Source organism: Dromaius novaehollandiae, chromosome 27 (genome assembly GCF_036370855.1).
Source record: "Dromaius novaehollandiae isolate bDroNov1 chromosome 27, bDroNov1.hap1, whole genome shotgun sequence".
Lineage (NCBI taxonomy): Eukaryota > Metazoa > Chordata > Aves > Casuariiformes > Dromaiidae > Dromaius > Dromaius novaehollandiae.
This window is the reverse complement of record NC_088124.1, coordinates 800,792-823,433: the sequence shown is the minus strand read 5'-3', so window position 1 is coordinate 823,433 and position 22,642 is coordinate 800,792. Positions and strand designations below refer to the sequence as shown.

Genomic DNA, 22,642 nt, shown 5'->3' with positions numbered 1-22,642 from the left:
TTCTGAGGAGCGAGCTAGCCCCCCTGGGGTCGGACATGTCACCTGGATTTGGCTGGTTCTCTCCTCCACCTGGGATGACTTGGGTGTTTAAGTGTCCAGAGATATGGAAGAGGGTTGGTGCTGGCAGTCTCCTGTTCTGAGAGAAAAACTGTCTGGGACTGGCACTTTTGGAGGTGTCGCACCAGCTCTGCCTGGGGCTCTGTCGGTCAGGTCCGGAGCCTACAGCTGTGCTGTTGGATGGGCTTGAAAGGTCTGATGTCCAGCTATTGCTTTGCTGTAATAAATGGGGGCAAGGGAGATCGTGAAGGCGTGGGAAAGCTCGTTGCCCCCTGCCCTGACGGGATGCCTTTGTTAAGAGCAGTGCTGCGCTGCTCCTGGCTGCCCAGAGCATCCCCCTGCTCTGCCTGTACCCTGCCGATTAACCCAGCTGCTGGTGCCTGGAGATTTTAGGAAACATCTCACAGCTTTGGGGCTTGACCAGAAAACTCTAGAAGAGCAAATGGGCTTTAAAAGGAGAGCAACATCCTGTCCTTTCTGCTGTGGCACTGGACACGTGACCTGAAGAGCCAAGATCTCTCCTAAGGCGGCAGAGGGAGGACTCCTGCTCACCGTCTTTGACAAGACTAACCTAGTTTCACAGTAGCATTGGAGTGCTGGAAATCTGCAGCAATTTCATGCTTCTGCCTGACACACTTCTGAGCATCGGAGGCAGCCATGAGAATTGTCCTGCCCTCCCTGAGGGAAGGTTTGGGGGGAGAAGAAATCTCAGCAGCAGGGAGAAAGCTCTGTGCCACTGGTAACTGTGCTGGGGGGAGAGATGGAGCCCTGCGGCTCACTGGGCTACCAGTTCTCACTACTGGTGGCCAGTGTATGGTGTGACCTGCACAGGTCATTATCAATCAGGATTTGAGGGCAGAAAGACCCTGGCTGATGAAGCGGAACCATGCTTGTGGGCTTGTCCCTATCCCATCCAAGTCAAGGGCACTTATAATTGTTTCATATGGGTGGGAAACTTCTAAAAACCCTAGTTCCCAGGATCCAAGTGGGAAAGGCTCTGCATTTTAGCCCAGCAACTAATTTAATTCTCCTGCCTCCATCTCTTGCATTGGCAAAGCATGTGAGGTGTAAAAGACATGAACAGACATGCTGCCAGCTATGAATGAAAGCAGAAGTCACTCTCTTGTAGTCTGGGCCGCAGATTATCCAAAGCAGGAAATACGTGGAGGCACCCAAGGCTTGTAGCTAAAGAGGAACTCGATCCATGCTGGTATTGCTGGAAGATGTTTCTGCTTGGCCAAGACTAAGGAAGCTGTGCCTGGGTGGCTTCACCCCAAGCCATAGCCAGTGAAAGTGGTGCCAGTCATTGCTGGTCTATTGAGAGCTAATGTCTGGGAGAGAGCAATTTCTAACTCGGCAGTTTTCAAAGCTGATAGCAGGGCAGCCTGCTTGGAGTCGCAGGATCAGCTCTGCTCCAGCACAGCACAGCCTGGAAACCTCCCATTCTACTTGCAGGAGAGGAGCAGGGATTTTGGTGAAGAAGCTTTTGCGTTTTTTAGCTGCATTGCTTGGAGGCAGAGCAAAGGGCTGAAGCAGGAGGTTCAGGGTGTTTGTGCAGGGAAGAGTCACAGTGGGATTTGGTAGGAGAGGTTCAGGCACAGCAATGCTGTGATTTTGCTGACTGACTGGGACACTTGCATTTTTTCCTGTATTAAGAGAAGATTTTAACCTTCTCCTGCAAAGGACTTGGAAATCTAGCAATGAAAAGGACCAGATTAGATGAACGTGATTACATTTCCACCTCCACCGCCCTGTAGAAATGAGCTGCTAGTTGCAGCATTTAGGTTTATCCTGTGGTGGAGAACTGTACTTCTGCTTTCCTTTGAGGCACTTTCTTAGTGTGGGTTCAGAGCTGGCGATTCACTGCAAGGGAGAGCTGGCCTCAGGGTTTCAACAAGTGCATCCAGCCAAGGACGTTTTCCCTGGGCCAGCCAGGTGTGTCCCAGTCCCTGGCATAGCAGCAATGTTTCTCTCCTGCAGATATTTTGTCTCCTTTGCACTATTTTTTGCTTCTGGTGTGGACAAGAGGTAGGGTTGCTCAGTGCCCGTTGCAGGACAGAGCTGGCAGAGCATTTGGGATTATTTTCGGCCAGGGTATCAGCACTTGATGGCTTACTGTGCTGCTCTGGGCAGGCTGGGGCTCTTGGGTTCATGGTGCGTGGCTCCCAAGCCTCTGGTTTCCTAACGCATCTGACTGTTTGATTTTGTCCCTTGCAGTCAGGACAGTTCAATGAAGACATGATCCCGACAGTGGGCTTTAATATGAGGAAGATCACCAAGGGGAACGTTACCATAAAGGTAAGGTGCAGAAGACGTCTGTAGTGGGGACTCTCGGGATGAAAGATGGGTTCAAGGAAAACTCTCAGGTGCTTGTGCTGGATGATGAAGGGTACCAGTGGTACCAGCTGCTTGTCTCTGTAGGACTGCAGCTGGGAAGGACTGCCCATCTAGGTTACTGCAAGTGTCCACCGGATGAGATGGCATATAGGGATGTAAGAGACCTAGGCCTCTAGTAAGAGAAGCAGGCCAAGCTGCAAAGCTGTAGATTTTATTATACTTCTGGCTCGTTAGCAGAGAGGACTACCTGAGTCATGGGCACAATCACCTTGCTGAGGATGGATGGGAGGGTCTGGCAGGAGGGGTCTAGATGGAAGAGCAGTTCACAGCTTGCAGTTTTGGCCTCTGTCTTGGGAGCATAGGGAGAAGATGTCTCTACCCCTTTGATGTCTTCCCGGGGCACCAGATTGAACTAGGAAGTAACTGTGGGCTAGACATTTTCCTACTGCTCCTTGATTTCAAAAGGTGGTCGAGGCATCTCTGCTTGCCGCAGAAGCATTTCAAAGAGCATGCTGTGAGTTTTGAAATGATAGATGCATCAGCAAAAGGCCAATTCCTCCAGGCTCCTAGGGTAGTCAGCACAGGGAAGAGCCTTGCCAGGCTTTAGGGGCTCTCTCAGGCTATTCCCTGGGCGCTCATGCTTGCAGAAGGTGCTGATGACTGAGCAGAGCAGTCTGGCTAGCTACAATCAAACTAGCATGATGCACTTGTGGGCTCTCCTGCTGGATTCTGGCTTCGTTTTTCCCCAAGTGTGTAGTTCGCTAAGCTATCCTCTTCCGGGAGTCCTTTGGGAGGACAGCAAAGGGCTGCACAGTGTAATTAGCATGTCACTAACACAGCATGTGCAGTCCATGCCAGCTGGCCTCTTAGATCGCCCTCTGCTTTCTATTCTTTTGTCCCTGGCGAATGGTAGGCTGAGATTCCCTCCTAGCTAGTGGGAGGCCTCATCTCATCCAGATGAGTTGCTGGAAGAGCTGGCATGGAGTTGGCCTGTCTGTTCTGTGTTCTTTAGCTGCATTTTTAGGGATTTTTTGTTTCTTTGTTGAGTTTGAAGCCTCGTTGTTAGGTTGAAGGTCAGGGAGGAAAGGATGTTTCATACATGTGTCTGTAGGATGCTTTGTTAGGGCAGTCAGCCCCTTTGGAAAGGATTAAAGGCTGGATGCAAATGGGAAGGTGGGTGGGCAGTGAGGAGGTTCCCTGTAATGAAGGGCAGGACAGTGTTTAAAGCCTTGTTCTCCTTGTCACAGCTCTGGGACATTGGTGGCCAGCCTCGTTTTCGCAGCATGTGGGAGCGGTACTGCCGCGGAGTGAGCGCCATCGTGTAAGTATCCCCTAGGAGCAGAGAGCCCCGTCTTCATCGCTGATGCACGGGAAGCGGTGCTCAGCTGAGTCAGCGGCGGGGGGAACATCCCTTCACCCCTCTTACCCCACCCAAGGGTGCTGGGTGTGGCTGAGTTGGCTCCTCTGGGCCATTCAGTCAATGCAGCAGGAGCCCAGAGCAAAGGTGGCTTTCACAGCACTGCCTTTGCTGCCAGCACCAGGAGCTGGGCATCCCGGTCAGGAGCAGAGATGCTTCATCCTGGGACTCTGTCATTTCGTGGGGCATTGCAGTTCCTGTGCCACCGCAGGCTTGGAGCATGGGGTAGCAAAATCACTTTGATTCTCTCCAGCAGAACAAGTTCTCTACTAGCCATTGCAAACTCTTCCTTTTAACTTGACTTCACTTGGTCTTGCTGTATTGCTTGGATTTGGCCTCTCCTTGCTCATGCAGCTCCTGTGTGCAATGCGTTAATCTGAAGGGCTTGTAAAGGTAATTTGTGTGGCTCATCTCTTTTCAGCACGGTGATTTTAAGGATGTTTCCAGACTGCTGCATTTATGTGCTGCTGGTTAAATCTTGTGCTTAGAAAAACAGTCTTTTTGCAATACTTATTGTGGACCATTAGCAGTCTCTCCGAGTGTGTCCCAGTATATCCTTTGCTTGTGAACGTTTCAGTCAACTCAGTCCCAGAGAGTCCAGGCTGGAGATGAGTCTGGCAAGACATGCATGGGAAGCAAGCAGTGTACTCCTAAGGACAAATATTTACCCTGGGAGCCTAGGTCTGAGTTGTCTAAACCCAATTAGAAAATCAGATTTATGTGGCCTTCACCATTTGAACATGCCCTGGGATTTGAAGGGGTAAGGAGGGCTTGTTTTTTGGTATTGCCCTGCTGAACTGTAGGTCTGACGAGTGAAGGGCAATGAGAGGACATTCATGTCTTAAAAACAGGAGCTGCCTCTCTGACAGTGCAGCTCAGGTGTTCCCTCTGCCAATCCCAAACTACTCACAGATTGCAACGAATGTGCGTGAGAACCTCAGTCCATTTCTGAGTAGTCAGAGATTGTGGGTTAGGGACATTTGTGCAGCTCTGGATCAGGATCCGACACTTGAAACCACTTGCACACAGCCGCTCTCTTTCATGGCTGGTTCAGGAGTGTGGGAGCAGTACAGAGATAATGTGGGAAGCCCGTGGATGTTTGGGACCTTGTACTCCCTCTGCAGATCCATCTGGGCAGTTTCACAGTTGCTGCAGCCAGGTAGCAGGAGCACATCTGTGTCCTGGCCGGTGCTCACAGGGTCTGTGCCATGCCTCCTGGGCCAGCTCGTTGGATGCTGCCCGGGGCTTGGAATTTTCTACGTGCTGCTTCCTGTTTAAGGGGCATTTAAAACTTGATTGAGAGGCTCCTGCACTGATCGCTGCTTGTGGGACCCTGAAGGGGAAGAGAGTGGTGGCTGGTCCTGCTCTTGTGAATGGTCCGTAGATTGGGACATTTCCTTGGTACTTGCTATTCTGCAGTGAGCTTAGCTGAAAATGATAAATTCTCAGACAGGCTCACATGCTTTGCAGTCCTTTTACTGCCTCCTTCCTTAGCTTTCAGTAGACATCTTTCCAGAATGGCCCGTCTTGTTGAGAGGAAATGAAGGGGTTTGTAGTCACCCAGGTTATGCTTTCAGTTTCTTAAAGCATTATGTTTGCATCCAGTCTGTCTTCCCGATCTTGAGTATATTTTGCATCTCTCTTCTCATGCCTTCAGTCCTTCTGCACTGACTGTGGTGCAACAGGCTTATGGTAATACCTGGGTAATGTTTTTCTTTCATCCTCTCAACACAGTAGTGTACGTCTTCCCTTTTTCTCCATTTAAGTAGATAAAGATTCTTTTGCTATTTTTAATTAACTGTGCAAGGTCCGATAAAGCTTCACGGTATTTTTCACTTCTTCTTTCTCAGCTTCTTGATCTTTAAAATAACAACTGCTTTGATGATCGCTCCTTTGCCTGTTTGTTGGCTTTCCTCTTGTCCTTTGCAGGATGGGTGTCTACCCAATAAGACTGAAAGTACTTCTCTAAGCCTTCCTTCATTTGCTTGGATTAAACGTTGATAACAGCTGGCTTCCCCCAGGCCTCTTCACTCCTGTGTCTCTGCATCCAAGTTTATTTCAAGGCAGAAGAATAAGTTGCTCCTTCTTCCCAAGGAAGTTCTTCCTGTCTCAGGTGCATGTCTCCCTGTGGTCCCTGGCTGCTAGCACATCACTTATCACTTAGTCTCTTCTCTGGTGACAGTCTCTTCTCTGGTGACAGTCCCATCAGTTGTTCTTACCAGCAACCTCCTAACCGCAGTTTCCTTCTGGTGCTGGAGTGAATCTCTTCCCCATCTCATGTTTTTTCGTCAACAACTCTTCTCATTTTCTCTGCTTATGATCCTGTATCTTTGTCACTGGCCTCAGTTGCTCCTTCTCTCTTCGCTGCCCTTCTCTTCAGTGCCCCATCTTCTGTTTTTTTTCTGTCTGCTCTTAGTTCTCTAATTCAGCAGATACGTCTCTAACAACTCATCTGGCCCTTGGCTGTGTTCGAATGGGCTGCCCTTATCTAGCATGTTGCCCTCCCAGCTCTCTCTGGCACATCAGCAGTGCTCCATCCATGCCATATCTATACCTGATCTGTCATTGCCTTTTACTTGTATCTGCTCCTCCATGAGGAGATGCCATGCGCAGAGAAGCTTCTCTTGGATGCTTGGGGATAATGTTTCTTACAGCTTCTACTGCAGCACCTGGGAGCCTCTTTGCTAGCTATATCTATTGGCAACATGACTTTCTTTGCTCAGGATCATTGGGAACAAGTGGTCTCTCTTCCCTTTGGGGAAGACAAGCTGCTCTCAAACCCACAATTTTCCTTGAGAAGAGGGGTCCTGGGGGAAGGATGCTGCTTATCTACCACATTCATGTGCTGGATCAGGAACCTGTGGGGGTAGTGTGGCTGGCCATGTGAGAATGAGGGATGGGGTATGAAGGCAGACACAAGGTTTGGTGGTGGCATGGACCTCAGAGGTACAGGGGTTCCAGATCCTTTGGTGAGATGTCCTACGCCTCTCCCCAGGTGCCTAGGCTCAGGAATGTTCTTTTTCTTGCAGGTACATGGTGGATGCTGCTGACCAGGAGAAGATAGAGGCCTCAAAGAATGAACTTCACAACCTGCTCGACAAGCCACAGCTCCAGGGCATCCCGGTGAGCAATTGCCCATATAGATTCCTTCCCAGCCACTTGCAGTTCCTGGGCAGGAGGTTGCCAGGATTTGGAGCAAAAGAGTTACTGGGGGAAAAAAAAGCTACAAAGCAGGTTCTCGATATCAGGTCCTTTTCCCTGCCACACTCCTACATCCTTGCAGAAAATCATTGTGAAGTGGTGCTTTCTAGATAGGAGCTGGGGTGGCAGTGGACAGGGCTGGGGAAGCCTGCCCTGTGCTGCTCTCTGCTTGGCCACGACAGCTCTGAGGCAGGCAGAGTTTAAATAACATGTTCACTGCTGGGAGAGGAGGTTTAGAAGAGGCCAAAAAAACACCACGTGTAAGATCTGTCCCCTCGCATGAATTTGCACCTTATTTATGGTAGGACATTAAGGTCTGGTCTCCTAGGAGAGCAGCAGCTCTTCTGTGACATTTGAATGAGGTGAGCTGTAAATAGCATGACCAACAGCAAGCACTGGGCACACTACGAATGCAGAGGAGGGCAGTTACAGAGCATCCAGAATTGGCATCCTTTGAAAGGAGCTAATTTAGGACCTTGCAACAGATCCCAAATGTTCACCACCAACTAAATTAAGTACCTGACGTTATGCACTGCATTTGCAGCACTCCTGAGTGCTCTTTTTCGAGAACTTGGGCTTTAAAAGACTACTGCAAATTTAAATTGGGTGCTACTGTGTTGCTGTGATGCTGCAGAGGTCCTAATTCACTCTGGGAAGGCAGCTACAGCCTCAACGCTGATCTTGTCAGATGATAGTTGTGTGGCGTGCTCAGGAGGGGTGAGAAGGTACTGCCTGATAATTTTCTTTGCGTAGTCTGGAGGATGTCTTCATGGTTGTGAAAAGCCTCGAACCGAAGAGGTTTGAGCACGTTGTGCAAACAGCTGTTGGTTTTTTAGGGTGGTTACCTGCAGAGAGCAGGTTTGGCATTGTGTGCGAGTCTCTCCTCCATCCTTCCTTATTATGTAGTTTTTAACCCATCACTCAGTTTCACTTGGATTTTTGCTCGAAGATGGTAGATGGCTCTTGGGAGAATGTCCTAAGTGCCATGAGGAAAAACTGGTGCCCTTAAGGGAGGATGTGCTGTGAGTCCAATTTCTATTCGGGGATAGAGAATACATATAAGAGAAGATGCTGTGTATGAGCTAATTAAGGCTGTTAACTGAAGTGCTCTTCCTTCTTGACTGCCTGTCAGAGAGTGTTTTTCTGTCTGTGGCTTGTCCCGGTGAACCGGACAAGGGCTCTCTTGCATCTTAAGCAGAGTCCGGTTCCAGGTAGCACAAAGCAGGTTTCTGTCTGGTCTTGTGGGCAGGGGCTTCAGGTGTTTCCCCTTCCTCCCCTGCAGGTCCTAGTCCTTGGGAACAAGCGAGACCTCCCTGGTGCCTTGGATGAGAAGGAGCTCATTGAGAAGATGTAAGTATACCCACGGCCTGGGTGACTGCTCCCTCTCGGCACCGCCCGTCCTGCGTGCCTGGCTGTCCGCTTTCCCACGTGCGGGGAGCGCTGGGCTGGGCACCGTGAGGCAAAGTGTCCTCCCCACTCCCCCCCCATTCCTGCCGTGCTCTGCTGGGCGCAGAAGTGCAGGACTCCTGCCTTTGGCCACGAGGCTGCTTTGTGGCACCCTGGGTGCCGTCGGCGTGGCCGGGCGCCTGAGGTCGGTAGAGAAGCTGCGTCTAGCAGAGATTCCTGCTGGCGGGAGGCAGGGATGCCGGGCGCCAGGTCTCTGCGCTTGCGCCGGTCCCGGCTGGGGACCTTGAGCTGGAAGCGGAAGCCGAGGCCCGGGCTGCGCTCCCAGCCCTGCTGCTGCTGGGGCCGGTCTGCGCCTGGGAGGAGCTAGGTGACGGCGTCCGGGCGCAGCGCGGCGTCCTGGGCCACACGGCGGCGTCCTGTGCCACACGGTGGCGTCGGGGCCCGGCGGTGGCGTTGGGGCCTGGCGTCGCGCGCGCCGGCGGTGCTTTGGGGCTGGGCTCCGTGCTGGGGGCCCGGCTCCTGGGTCGGTGCTGCGTGCTGCCGCCAGCCCGGAGGCACCCTCCCTCCCTCCCGCGCCGCTGTGGGTGCCCTCACCCGCCCCGCTCCATCTGCGAGTGCCCAGGCTGCCCCAAGCCCCACTCCATCTGCGAGTGCCCAGGCTGCCCCAAGCCCCACTCCATCTGCGAGTGCCCAGGCTGCCCCGCTGCTCGGTACAAGTGCGTGTCTGCCGACAGTGGACTGCTCTTGTAGCTGAGAGGTCAAATCCCGCTCGAGTGTGCGAGGGACGTTCACGTACCTCTTTCTCCTCTGGGCAGCCTTTGCTGTGCTGACACGTGGGTTCCTTGCAGCCCTGCCGATGCTGCCTCTTGTCCGTGTCTACACTGTGAGAGGCGAATCCCTCTCTTGCTGCCAGAAGACTGGGACACTGCACTCATTTGCAGCATTTCTGCCCTGACTCTTTGTGTGGTGTCAAAAGTCTGTGTCCACGAGGATTTCTAGCTCTTCGGGCCTGATGATGTTCTAGAGAGGCCTTGGATGAGTAGCTTGGGTCTGTGCATCTCTGCACCCCCTATCCACCCTCTGGGGTCAGGCTGGAGCATCTCGGTGCCTCTGAGCAGAGATCTCCCTTACTCTGTGGGCACCCTGTGCTCTACCCTCTCCCTGATCCCCCTTGCTGCATCTCAGGAGTTCCATGTAACCATGAGTTTTAGGGAGCTCTGAAGGAAGCTGCATAGTTTCTTGGCCTGGTTCTCCTTGGGGTCTGGACTGCTCTGTCCCTTTATTTAGCACTAGCAGACAGTTCAGAATGAGCCTGGTTACCCCACGTGATGGTCAGAGGCCCCCCCCGCCCCCGAGCATGCTGTGACTGTCACCAGCACTGAGTACTGGTGTCCTCATCTGACCTTCCTGAAGGAGGTCAGGAGCGTGGGGAGCTGTTGCCCCTTGCAAAGGGTCTCGGACCCTGGGTTCAAAGGGACCGTTTGAGTGGCTGCTAAGAGATGTCTTCCATTGCTGCCCTGTGCCAAGATGCTTGCACAGCCCTTGGGGTCTGCAGCAGGCACTCGGAGCTCGCTCTCTCTTTCCTGCAGGAACCTGTCTGCCATCCAGGACCGAGAGATTTGTTGCTACTCTATCTCCTGCAAAGAAAAGGACAATATCGGTGAGTACTGGTATCTCTGTACCGATGGTTGCTGGGTTGCAGGAAAACTCCCTCCTGGGGTGATCGGGGCAGCCTTGCACTAGCCTACCCCAGGCTGTGTTTCCTCAAACGCAAGAGGGGCTGACAGCCAGAGGGGCAGGAGGTGACTGTCCCTTGCCTTTGCAGACATCACCCTACAGTGGCTTATTCAGCACTCGAAGTCTAGGAGAAGCTGAGATCCTGCAGACCGCAGCTCATATCGGGAAGATGCCATTGTACAAGCCCATGCCCCCTTCTTTCTCCTGCTCTGTCCCTTCAGCTCTCTCTCTAGATGGGTATTTTTAGGGGACCCCAGACTCCGCTCGTGTTGAGGTGGAGCCCTTGTTTTTATTGTAAAGAAAATGTCCAACTCTGCCCTTCTCTCCACTCCTCTCTCTGTCTCTCCTTCCCATTTTGGCACTGTTCTGTTGTTGTCTGTGTATACAGTATATATATATATGTATATATATTTTAATTTTTTAATTTAAGCGATAACGCTGTTACTAAACTGGGCCCTATGAGCTGTAGGAAGGCTGTGGGCTCCCCGAGGGCGGCTGAGGGTCAGTGCTGTGAGGAAGATGAGCGTGGTGGCAGAACGCAGCCCCTGGGGCAGTGGGCTGTGCCGGGCTGCAGACAGGTGCCATGGTTCTCCTTCGCCTCTTCCCTGGGGTCCTTGCCTGTATCTCCAGGGCTTGGGCCTCCCTGGGGGGGTCGGGAGTGCTCCTGCCCTGTCCTCGCCCTGTCTTCGCAGAAGAACAGCCCTTCCCTGTGCTTTGGCCTCCTTTGGGCAGGGCTCACCCAGGAACGCGGTGGGCACAGCCGGCTGGGGAGGCAATGCCGTCCCTCTCCCCAGGCTCCTCTCCCTGCCTTTGGGGTTGGGGATCTCATGACCTGGTAAGATCAACCTCCACGCAGTATCTCCAGCTCCCGTACTGCTGCCCCACACCCCATCCTCGCCGCCGTGGGCAACTTGTCTCCCTCCCCTGCGTTTCCTCCTGACCAGGGCTGGGGCAGAGTTGTGTCCAGGGCCCTCGGACTGCCCTACGCCCTGGAAATCTGCTGTGGCACGGTGACTGCAGTTGGGGGCCGAGCCTGCCTGGGCCCCCACGCTTGGGCAGGGTGCTGCCCTGGCTGCCCTGGCGAGCCTCGGGGCAGCCGCAGTGGTAACCTAAGTGGCCTGGAGCTAGTGCAGAGGGGCCTGGTGATGCCAGGCAGCCTCCCCCACCCGTGGAAAGCATGGGGACAGCCCCTAGCCTCCCCCTGCCCCAGTTGCTCCACAGGTATGTCTCAGCCTCACGTAGCCCACCTTCTCCGGGCTGCCACGATTGCTTCTGCAAGCCAAAAGGCATCACCCTGCCCCTGGCTAGAGGCTGCTGGTTTCTGATCTGGTTGAACACATCATGCGGGGGGGGGGGGGCGGGTAGAGGAGGTGGCACTTTTCCCCCTGTGGATGCAGGACCCTGAGGACAGTGCTCCGGCGTGTGCCCTGCTCCCTGTTGCCGTATGCTGCCATGCTGGAGCTGGCTCCTGTGCCTGCCCGGGGTGTCCTGGCTCCGGAGGGAGCTACCGTGCCCTCGGGGCCCGAGGGCAGTGAGGTGGAGGGGACAGCAGGGCCAGTGGGTGTCAGTGTTTGGTCCCTTCCAGCACATGGGGAAAGAGTGAGAGGAAACCCAGTCTCTGGGATGGGTCAGAGAGGCTTTGCCTGTCTGTGCTGTGTGCTGAGTTGCTGGGTCTCTGCACAGCACAGCCTTGGGGCCTTGCCAGGTTGCGTATGGGCCAGTTTGGGGGTGGGGGGGACACATAGCTGGGCCCTTTTGGTGGGATGGGGGCAGGGGGAGATACACTGATGCCAAGAGGTGAGGGTGCTTAAGTGGGGTCAGAGCTGTGGCACGGTGGAGGGGCACCTGCCTCTCTCCAGCTCAGGGCTGGGGGGAGAGGGTGGAGGTAACCTGGAGGCCGTTGCATTCCCTTCCTGCCTGTATTTTGCTGAGAGGCAGCTTGCAGCCAGCACGGGAGGCTGCAGGGTCCCTCTCGGAGCCCTTTTCCCTTACGTGGACTGGCTCCTGGGGGCGGCAAGGCTGTGATGTTCTCTTCGGTTCTTATTTTTGCAGAATTGCACAAAGAGAGGTTTCCTTTTTCTTTTCTTTTCTTTTTTTTTTTTAATTTAATGAATTGTAAAGTGTTGTCATCCCCCCTCTTTTTCTTTTTTTTCTTTTTTTTTTTAAGAGAGATTTTGGCTCAGATTTGACCTCTGTTGGGAAATGATTCTTGTAACTGTACATTTTTTTTTGCCTCCTAATAATAATAAATTAACAATTTTGCGTTGGTGGGTGTGGTTGCAGTCATGTTGCTTTCTCGTTGTCCCTTCTCCATCTATCCCCTCCCTCTATGGGGCCATGTGCATACCCTGGAGTGCAGGGCACAAGCTTCACTGGTCCCCCTCAGTGTTAATGCTGAGGCTGGGAAACGCCAGCACTCACCCTGCAAGATTTGGCAGCTCTGCGTGCCCATGCTTACGGAAGAGGTGCTGGAGCCAAGTCTCATGGCTCCAGATGCCTTATTTCCTTGGCCTGGATGTGAAGATGGGCTAGGAGACCTCCAGCCACAGTCGTCCCAGCGGCTGGACGTTCCTCTCCCACCACGAGCTGCATCCTGAGATGGTTCTGGGGCGCAGCACTGATGCTGGGGTTGGAGCTGGGCTTAAGAGGCTGCTTCAAGGCTCCCTGTGCCCTGGACTGCACCAACCACTTGCTCTGGGCAGTGGCCATCAATGGTGGGGGGCACCTCTGTGCCAGCTGTTTCTAGGGGCTGCCCCGGGTATCTCACTTGCACTGAGCAGCTGGAGTTGTGGTTTGTGCTTTGTAGCACCCTGCCTGGGTACCTGAGCTCCCAGTGCCCAGCAGCATCCCAATGCCTGCCAAGGGAGTATCCCTCTTCCCTGCTCTATCCGTGTGCTGCTGGCTCTCCTGCACCCATGGGAGAGTCTCTTCGAGGTGCTGGAGAGACCCTCGGCACGTCCTACCCCAGCTGGTACTCATGCAGATGGGAGCCCAGTGCTCTGGGACCAGGGATGAGGTCCAGCTCGGCTCCGAGGGGCTCTGCCTGCCCTGGGGGCCACGTTCCTGTGATTGGTGCAGCGTGCGTCGCCCGCAGCCCTTGCTGGTACTGCCCGCAGCTCCCCTGCCCCCAGCCCCGGCTTTTCTCCCCAGCTCTTCCTCCTCCCCACGCGCATCCAGCCGAGCGGGGCTGGAGCAACAAGCCCAGCATTGTTCGCCCTTGGTCCGGGCTCAGGACAAACCGGCACAGAGCGAGCCGCATGAAAGCAGCCACTTCTCCCTTCCTCCCACCGCCCAGGCCCGTGTGCGGGGGGGCTCACCGCCCCGGGCACCCTTTCCTCCTGCCAGGAGCCCGGCTCTCGCCTGCTGGATCTGGACAGGGATGCGGAAGGGAGTGAGGGCATGGTGGGCAGTGGGGGCTCTGGACCTCTTTCATCCCTGCACCCGGCACGGAAACCCCCCTTCTCCCTGCCTCCCCCATCCTCAGAGCTGCAAGATGCTCCTAAACACCCATCGCGGCCCCCAGCAGCTCAGGGGGAGGGTGCGGGCCGGGGACTCCCCTGGGGCTGGTTGGGGAGGAAGGGGAAAAAAAAGTCTAGTCTCGTGTTCTTCGAAGAAAACTGGGGCTTTTGTTTCCCTGGCAACTGGGCCGAGAAAGCAAAGCCTGGTGGGTGTCGCTGCCTGTACAAAGCCCTCAGTGAGCCCCTCGCATTCAGCTCCCTTAGCAACCATCTCCCTTTCCCTGGCATTTCGCGGGCCTGGGGGTGGACGCCAAAGGGAGAGAACAAGGAGCTTTAACAAGCTCCGCCGAACGGGGCCAGGAGGCCCAAGCGCGTGGAGGGAGGCCCAGGCACGGCCAGCCGCGCGGCCGCTCTGCGCCCGGCCTGCCCTCGGCCGCCCCCGACCTGCCCTGGCTGCCCGAAGCGCTCCTGAAAGCCCGCGCGGGTTCCAGAGCCGTGGGCAAGGGGGCGGATGTGGTGCTTAGAAACCCCGATACCCTGCAGGCATCATCTCAGGACTGTGTTTTTTATACCCTTGATGAGCAAGGTGGAAAAGGCCAGGAACCCTGCTCAGCTGGGCCCGGCTGCTGCAGACGGTGCTGGGGTCCTGGGGTCCGGTGGTCCTGCACAGCTCCCTGCTTGGCGCTGCCCCGAGGCACTGCGGAGCCAGGGCTGCACTGAGGCTCCGGGCAAGAGAGCCAGCGCTTGCACCTTGCTGCAGATGAGCTGGGTGCCTCCCAGGCCGCAGGGTACCTCAGCCCAGCACTGAGCTTTCCTGGGGCTGGACTGAGCCCTGCGAATAACCCTGAGCCTGGCACTTTGGAGGGCGCTGCACCAGGGGCTGGCCTGGCACCAGCATGCTCAGAAGCAACCCGGAGGGAGGAGAGCAGAGTTGCTGGGGACCTTTCCTCATTTCCATCAGGTGCTGCCCTGAGCCCAGCATCACTGCTTTCCTGCCCAGCACTGCATGGGCCTCACCGACCCCTTGCACTGGCCCCTTGCTGAGCTCAGAGCCACCCCACCCTGCCTGCTCGTGCCCATCCCAGAGACCCCATGTCTTAGGAGAGCAACATGGTCACATCCAAGCCCAAAATGCTGGCACCCCCCCCCCCAACCAAAGGGCTTTGGTCTGCAATGCTGGATGGCAGCATGCGCAAGGTGCTCTAGGTTACCGATTTATTGAGCTCTTACAGGGCAGTGCTTGGATCTGATGGGACGTAGTCACTGGGGCCTTCTACTGTGGAGGGGGCTGGCAGGAGGGGACGGAACAGGACGAGGGCAAGTTATATTTGCTATGTCCTCTGCAAGTCACCATGGAAACCCTCGTTGCTGTCAGATGGGACCTTTTCAGCACATCTCTGTTCCCAGGGCAGCAACCTCTCCGAGCCGGGCCAGGGAGCCTGGACAGGAGGATGCCGGTGTCCTTGGTGGCCTTTTGTCAGAGGCAAGAAGGCCGCCTGTGTAGCCACGTGGACTGGAAACCCCTTGCCCGGTGTGGGGTTTGAAGCCTGTGGCGCAGCCCCTGAGTTGACTCTTCTGCATGCTCCACGTCCAGACACAGGCACTAACAGCAAAACGTTTGGTCTTGGGAGAAGGTGGTAAAATGATCTCTACGGCTCCCTGGCAGCACTTAGCAAGGTGTGCCAAGGGCCAGGAGAGGTGGGGGGGACTCCCGGGGCTTGTCAAAGAAGATGGAGGAGGACATCTCTGTTTTGAGCTTGCTGTCAGCACTGCCCTCGCTAGAGGTGGTGTCAGGGCTGCATCCCTCACAGCAGCAGCAGCAGCAGTCCATGAAAGCCTGGCCCAGGGGTCTGCACAGGCACAGGAGCAGGACAGGCGTCACAGAGCATTTGAAGAACAGGAAGAACTGATTGATGAGACTGAGCAGGTCCAAGGTCTGCCTGGACATGTCAGGGGACATGTAGGCCACCACGATGTTGCAGACATTTTCAGGGGTGGTGCAGAGACCATAGATGATGGTCAACCCAATGATGGTGCAGTTCAAGTGACCCTCGCACTGGCTGTGTTTGGCCCCCCGGCACTCAGATGTCTTCTCGGTGCCACTGATCCTCCGGGTCACCAGCTGGCAGCTGACAGTGAAGAGTATGGGCAAGCAGAAGTAGCAGCCGAAGTACCACCACATCCGAGCATTTTGATAGGTGAGCACCAGGGAGTAGACGGACTCAGGCAGGTTGGATGAAGGCTTCATGGTGCAATACTCCGTCACCATGCCAGACACAGGCGATGTGTCCTGTGCCAGCTGCCACAGCAGGATTTCCGGCACCGACAGTGTCATGGAGCCCACCCAAATGACGGCCAGCTTGGCGATAATGGAATGGCACTGCTCGATGGGCCGGGCACTGGCCTGGGGGCTCGTGGCTGCGTGGAACCTGTCGATGCCCAGCGCACAAAGGCTGAATGTGGTGACCCCCAGGGATGACACCTAGCAAGGGAGGAGGGAAAACAGGTTCACCTCACTGCAGGGACACTGAGATGGGCTTGCCTTTACCAGGTTGGTGGCAACCGCTGGGTACCCAAGAGTAAAATCCAAGACACTTCCCCCAAAATTTTATAGAAGTCCCATCCCAGGTTGCAGCCATTTACCTAAGAAGGCAGTGGATAAACATGTCTCTTGACCAATTCATCCCTGCTTGGCCTCCTTTTCTGTGGAAGGGAGAGGCCTTACTAGATGTCCACCTGTCCAGCCAGGATGGCAATGACAGGATTTTCCCTCAGGCTCTTTCTCTATCCTGCATGGCTCTGGGAGAGGAAAAACAGGGACCCATCACCCCCACCAATGCCTTCCCAGGGCCCCCAGGTAGCTCCTCTCTGCCCTGCTATGCAGAGCTGCTTTCTGCTTCCCAGACAGGCCAAACAAGTTGAAACTGCCATTGTCACAAATCAGCTCTGGGCAATTTCCGCTGCATTGAAAATGGCAGGAAAAACATCCCCATTTGCCAAAGGGAAGAGGCCAAAGGAGGTCGAGGAATCGCAATGGCTCTGGGAGCGCTGGCAAGACACCGAGGATCAAAATCAGCATTAATAGTCCAAGCTCCAGAGCTGCATCATTTTTCTGAGCCAAGTCCCACAGCCCTCAGGCTGGGATATGGCAGGGTCACACACTGGTGCACAGGAGTACTTCGCCTCCAACCCCCATGGCCATTCTTGATCTCACAAAGCCGCATAACCTCACTCTATGCCAAGGAACACTCCCAGTGCCCAGAAAAACTTCCAGGGCACCACATGATGCCCATGTTGTAGGCAACCACCTGTCAATGGATTTTGAAAGAAACAGGCCTGGCACCCCCCCCCCCCCCCAATGGACCTTCTTCAGTGGTCCTGGGCTGGCATCTTTGTAAGTAGCGTTGCAGAGCACAGTGCCTGGTGCCCAGCATCACTGTCCAGTTACACTCAGCAGTATCACCCTGTACTCAACGTCATTAACTACTACTAGATACTAACTACTAGGCTGTAGTCTGATTTACCTCTTGGCTGTTACTTTGGTAGGGATTTAGCTCTGGCCTGGCAATGCCCTCTCACCCAGGCTGAAGGGTCCCTGGGTGCTGGGAAACAGGCAGATGAGCAGAGAAGCCTTGCAACTGCTTTCTCACCTTGCTTTGTGGCCCAGGCCAGCCTTGTAGAGGCAGGAGGGCAAGGCTGCATTGGCAATTGGACAGCAGAGTGGACATGGCCTCATCTGGGGACCATGCTGGGAACATGCTTCACTGGGGCTGTGTGACATCCATCCTTCATCTTGGGGGCTGATATAGGAGCAGGGCAGGGCCCTGCAGACATGGATCCCTCAAGCAGCTCAGGGGGGATCGCAGGGCTTCCATGCCACTGACCTGTGCTGTTCTAGGCCTGGGCTGGCTGGTGGGGTCTCCAGGGTGTGATTCCATGCTCCATGGTAAAGGCTGTGGCCGGTGGTGAGGATGCATGGGCTTCACACTGGCTGCCCCTCCCCCCCCCCAAATCACCCCCCAACAACTGGCGCAACTAGCAGCCCCAAGGTCCCACTGTCCATCCTGCCTTCTCCAGGGACAGAGCTGTCCCAGGGCCTGGCAGGCACTCTGGTGCTGCTTAATCACTGCAGGTGGAGGTGCCCCCCCAGCAGGGAACCTCAGCATGGACATGGCCACTGAACCCATGTGTGGCTCGGAAATAGGCCATGGCATAGCCACTTCAAGAAGGGGTTTGTTTGGGGGCCATCCTCTTTCCCTTCCATCCCCTATCCCTTCCAGCCTCACCCAGGGCACTGAGCCCAGCTGCTCAGGCAAATGCCATCCTGTCCACTGCCCACTTTCCTGGCCCTCTCTGAGTCTTGCCTCTGCCTGGCTGTGAGATGAGAGGCTTGGGGGGGGGGGGGGAGGGGGGGGCAGAGGCAGAACAAACATTTCATTTAGGAACAGGCTGGGGTGGGAGACCTCCAGAAATGAGCAGCTCCTGTTTGCTGAGCGATGAAGACGTTGCTAAGAGACACTGGGACTGCGTGGCTCCACCAGCAAATGATATTTCATCTTGATGGGCTGTAGCTTGCAGCTGGTAGCTGTGATCGAGGCAGATTTTAGGCTCTGCGTAGCAGGTTACACAGAGTGCAGGGACCACCAGCCCAGGCCTGTACCTGAAGGACCCAGTGGCATCACCAGGGTCTCCTGCTGAGGGCATGTGCATCTCAAGCCGTGAGAGAAGCCCCAGGAACCCCTATGCCTTTGCAGACCCAGCACAAAGGCACTTCTGCCCGTGAGTTGAAGCTGTCATGGTGCCACTGGGTGACAGAGCTGCAGGACAGAGCTGCTCCACTGGTGACATCTGTGTCACTCACCTTGCAGCCCTAGCTGTGGGGGCCAGGCCTGCACAGCTCCTCACTGCAGCTTATGCTCCTGCCCTGCCAACATAGGGATTTCTTTCCTCTTCAGGGTTTCCAGCCCTGCTAGGCCTCTGCTGCCCCAGGCACTGGGCATTTCAGGTGTCTCTTTGCTGCCAGCATCCAGGACCCAACAGCATACTGTGGAGAGCATTGGAGCTCTCTTGTTGCTCACCCGGGTTGGTGTCAGAGCCCAAGCAGCAGCTGTGCACACTGCCCAGCATGCCCAGAATGGGCTTTCTGACACAGTCCCACACCTAAGCCCCTGCGCTGGAGTCACCTGAACCTGCATCCACTGTCAGATGAAGCAGTAGAGGGCAATCCAGCCAGTCATGGAGTAGAAGCCAGCCAGGACCTGCTCCCAAAGGGCCCTGCAGGTCCCACTCTGAATTCATGGATTTTAGGTTCCCAGGGCCATCAAGGGGAATTTAGAGGAGGGGAGGTGATGGGACATGCATCTTCAACATCCAGGGAGCATTCCCAGGTTCCCTGTGGCAACAGGCTTTCCTAATCTGAGGCCAAAGGTCCACTCTCTGTCCCCTTCCAGCACTTGGGGCAGGCTGTTATTCCTCTGAGTAGCTGCAGGCATGAGTCCTGATGATGGGCACAGACAGATCTGGTAATGACAGGAATCCAGATCCCAGCTCAGCATGATGTCAACACCAGGACAGGCAGGGCTGGCCTTGGCCATGGCTGCTGGGAATGTCAGTGGTTATAGGAAGCCTAAGCAGGAGCAGGCTGCACCTTAGGGTCAGGGGGTCTTCTCCAGCCTGACCAGGGTTAAAGCGTGAGCCATGGCCTGCATCTTGTGGCTGTCTTTTGTGCGTTATATTGTAGGGCACTGACCATGGGAGTAGGCACCTGGTGGGATGGGAGGGTTTTAAACTCAGGCCGGCCTGACCAAACCTGAGAGGGGGGGCCCTAGGGACCTGATGCTGCCTCTTTCCAGCCCTGTGTCTGCCCCTCCTCTTCAGTAAGCCATGCTTTGGAGTCCCAGGTGACATGTGCAACCAGGCTGGGTCTGTCTGACATGTGTAGGCACAGAAGGGAGCAGCCTGATGCCAGACTTCCCCCAAAATGGGAAAGGCCCTATAGTCTGTTTTTTTTTTTTTTTTTTTTTTTTTTTTCTCAATGCAAGAGAGAGACCTGGGCAAAAACATGCCATTTGGGGAGCTTTTGCTTATTCTGCTTGCCCCCATCTCCACGGTTCCTGCAGCCATCTCTTAGGGTGCTGGGCACACACCCTGGATGGAGGACACCCCATCGCGCTTGTGACAGGCTTGTGGATCGGCATGGATTTCAGATTCCCAAACCTAACCACAGGCTCTCCTGCCCCTGTCCTCCACACAGCTGCCCTCTCCACTTGTATCCCCCTGTTCTTGTGCCTGTTTTCACCAGCCCACCACGGCCAGCTCTGGGCCAGCACCCCATGGAACTGGGGCTGAACCTGCAGGGTCAGACAGGTGTCAGTTTGGGATAGGGACAGATGGATAGATGGACCCCATGGACAGACGGCCCCACGCTGACTGGACGAGGGAGGGTTTCACAGGCTCTTTCCAGCCCCAGGTCCCACTGCATTGATTGCAGCCCCCAAGGAAGGGCCTATGGCTGCTGTATTCTCCCAGGCAAATGGTTATCACATTTTTTTCTGGGCCCAGACAGTTGGAGAGTTCAGTACTGGGAATATGGCTGAGCTCCTTGCAGTACCCCATGACAGGGCCTCTGGGGCATACAGCCTTTGTGCCAAGCCCTGGACACCATTAACAGCCCCAAAAGAAGAGAGGACCCAAATCTCTGAGCACTCCAGAGCCCTGTGCAGCCCCTTACCTCCATGAAGGGCACGATGCGACAGGACACATCCCCCAGCAGTCTCTTCTTGGTGATCTCATTGAAGATGACCACAGGTAGGCAGAAGAAGAGGATGAGGAAGTCCCAGAAGGCTAGGCTGGCCAGGATGGAGTTCCAGGCACTCTTCATGTAGTAGTTGTGCCACACAATGCACATGACAGACAGGTTTCCAATGATGCCCACCGCAAAGACAATGAGGGACAGGAACATCACAGCATAGGCGCTGTAGGAGTTCTCTGTCACTGGGTACAAGGGGTTTTGGATTTGCATCCGCTTGTCGGACACTGTGGTGAGGTTGGCTCGGGGCTGTGCTCCCTCTCCATCCGTGGGGACCCCTCCTTGCTGCTCGGATGGGTCTGTGCTAGATGGCAGCAGGGTCTTGGTTGGGTGCAGGCTGGCGGGGTTGACAGGCCGCGGGAACTCCACCTGTACCCCCGGCACATACTGCTGGACTGACCTGGAGTCCTTCTCCGTCCCCCGGCGCAGCCTTTCTTTCGTCAGACGGAGCTCTGTTCTGTCCTGGGCTATCGTCGGCGGAGTCCTTCCTCCGTCTGCGCCCTGGATGTGAGGGGTGCTGCCTTCCTCAGGCTGCCCAGCCTTGCCTTGCATTGCCACAGCCCCCGGAGCCGGCAGCACCAGCAGCAGAAGAACAAGAGCCTGTGGCAAAGGCATGTTCCCGTTCTCACTCTCTGGAGAAACCGTGTCCTAGAGCAGCCCCCAGCTCAGGGACCCTGGGGCTGCAGGGAGCAAGGCAGACGTCCCAAGGAGCTGCCTGTCTGTCCAGCTCCAACTGCTGCTCTGGGCTCTCCGGAAAGCTCTGGCCAGAATAAAAACCGTGCTCCAGCGCAGCAGTGCCGGGCCCTCTGCTGGTCACGGATCCACTCCCCGAGGAGGCTGCCAAGTGCTGCAGAGACGCGCCAGCATCCAGGGCTGAGCAGCTCAGCAGCTGGTGCACCGGAGGCCCGGCATCGGAGACGAACTGCTCAGCTGAGCCTTTCTCACGCGCATTTCCCCTCCTCCCCAAACAAATGGCATTAAGGATGCCCAAAGTCTGGCATTCAGGACTGCAAGGCCTGTCCCCTGCTGTACTCCCCCTTGCCAATCTGGCTCCCCGCAACGTAACCTGGACTGAGGATGTCTTCGAACAGCCAAGCCACCTTGCCTGGAGTCTGAGGAGCTGTGGGGACCTGGGTGGATGGCCCATGGTGGGGAGGGTGAGGGGAAGGACTGTCTGGCCCCAAGGGAAGCCCCTTGCATGTGCCTGCCCTGGTAGCCACATCAGAGGTGTTAGACCTGTTGATCTTGCTCTCCCAAGGTTTGCTGCTGCTTTTTCTACTGACTTTCCCCTCGGGACAGGTGTTGAAACAGAATCAAGGGTGACCAGTCCCCTGTACCCATCATCTCTCCCCCATACCCATCACCTCTCCCCATACTCATCTTCTTTCCACTTTGCCACTCTCCTGTTCCCTTATGTGTTCTCTCTCCCTGTGCTGGCCAGCCGTCACCTACCCATCACCTCTGTGCTGTGCTGTCACCGCTTCTCCATGCCTGCTGGACTAGGGCTCCCCTGGAAATGGCTGGCAGAGATCACTGTGTGGGAACAAGCCCTGTGGCACATAGGCAGTGCACTGGGCTGCACATCAGGCTTGAAGCAGCAGGGCTGCTCAGGAGCTTGGGGCTTTAGTGAATTTGTCACTGCATGGTGTAGTATCAGGGGGCCAGGATGCCTTGTCCCACTGCAGCCAGGGAATCTCATTGCCCCCCACAGCTGGGAATGTGCTGCCTTCTCTGTGTGGCACCATGCCCACTTTTCCCTGAGCGCGAAGGGCTGCTTAGCTGAAGTCACAGGGCATGGGAACCTGGGCTTCTTACTGTATCACTGGGAGCTGGGACAACTGATCCTACTGGAGCCACAGACAGGCAGAGAAGGGAAATGGAGTTCCAGGAGAGATCTGACCCTCTTCCCTCGCCCAAAGCCCAGATGCTGTCTCTCTCCAGAAGCTGGCAGGGAACAGGACATTTGCTGACATGGGCTTGCAGCAGGGTAAGACTCATGCTCTGCTCAAAATGGCGTTGTACTCAACGGATCGTTGGTCCCCAGCTACCTCAGTGGGCCTGGCAGAGACCCCATTGCCCCATAACCCTCCATGGCGAGGCAGAAGGAATCTCTGCTCCTGAAGCGGCAGGTCCAGCCATATGCAAGTCCTTCATCCCTTCTGGGCTGGACCTTGTTCTCTATCGCATGCAATTGCCAGTCAACAATGACCATAGAAGTCC

General features: G+C 55.5%; 2 protein-coding genes across 2 annotated transcripts in view; one reads left to right on the top strand and one right to left on the bottom strand.

Annotated features, from left to right (window-relative positions):
* The window catches only part of ARL8A (ADP ribosylation factor like GTPase 8A), a 29,276-nt gene extending 16,852 nt beyond the window's left edge, over nt 1-12,424 (top strand). Inside the window, exons 2-7 of the mRNA XM_064498275.1 lie at nt 2,275-2,355; nt 3,642-3,715; nt 6,841-6,934; nt 8,295-8,362; nt 10,009-10,079; nt 10,245-12,424. Of these exons, the coding sequence (XP_064354345.1) occupies nt 2,275-2,355; nt 3,642-3,715; nt 6,841-6,934; nt 8,295-8,362; nt 10,009-10,079; nt 10,245-10,294 (438 nt within the window). The 3' untranslated portion in view covers nt 10,295-12,424. The remainder of the gene's footprint in view (nt 1-2,274; nt 2,356-3,641; nt 3,716-6,840; nt 6,935-8,294; nt 8,363-10,008; nt 10,080-10,244) is intronic.
* A 2,388-nt stretch (nt 12,425-14,812) lies between these two features.
* Nucleotides 14,813-21,185, bottom strand: GPR37L1 (G protein-coupled receptor 37 like 1). The gene is made up of 2 exons (XM_026101201.2): nt 20,345-21,185; nt 14,813-16,096 (listed from the first exon to the last, which is right to left on the bottom strand). The coding sequence occupies exons 1-2, from the start codon at nt 21,035-21,037 to the stop codon at nt 15,284-15,286; spliced, it is 1,506 nt and encodes a 501-aa protein (XP_025956986.1). The 5' UTR covers nt 21,038-21,185; the 3' UTR covers nt 14,813-15,283.
* Nucleotides 21,186-22,642: the final 1,457 nt, after the last annotated feature.

Coding starts and splice junctions, on each gene's coding strand:
- GPR37L1 (XM_026101201.2), bottom strand. CDS start 21,037: ATGCCTTTGCCACAGGCTCTTGTTCTTCTGCTGCTGGTGCTGCCGGCT. Junction 16,097..20,344: donor GCATCGTGCCCTTCATGGAG/GTAAGGGGCTGC, acceptor CTCCCTTGCTAG/GTGTCATCCCTGGGGGTCAC.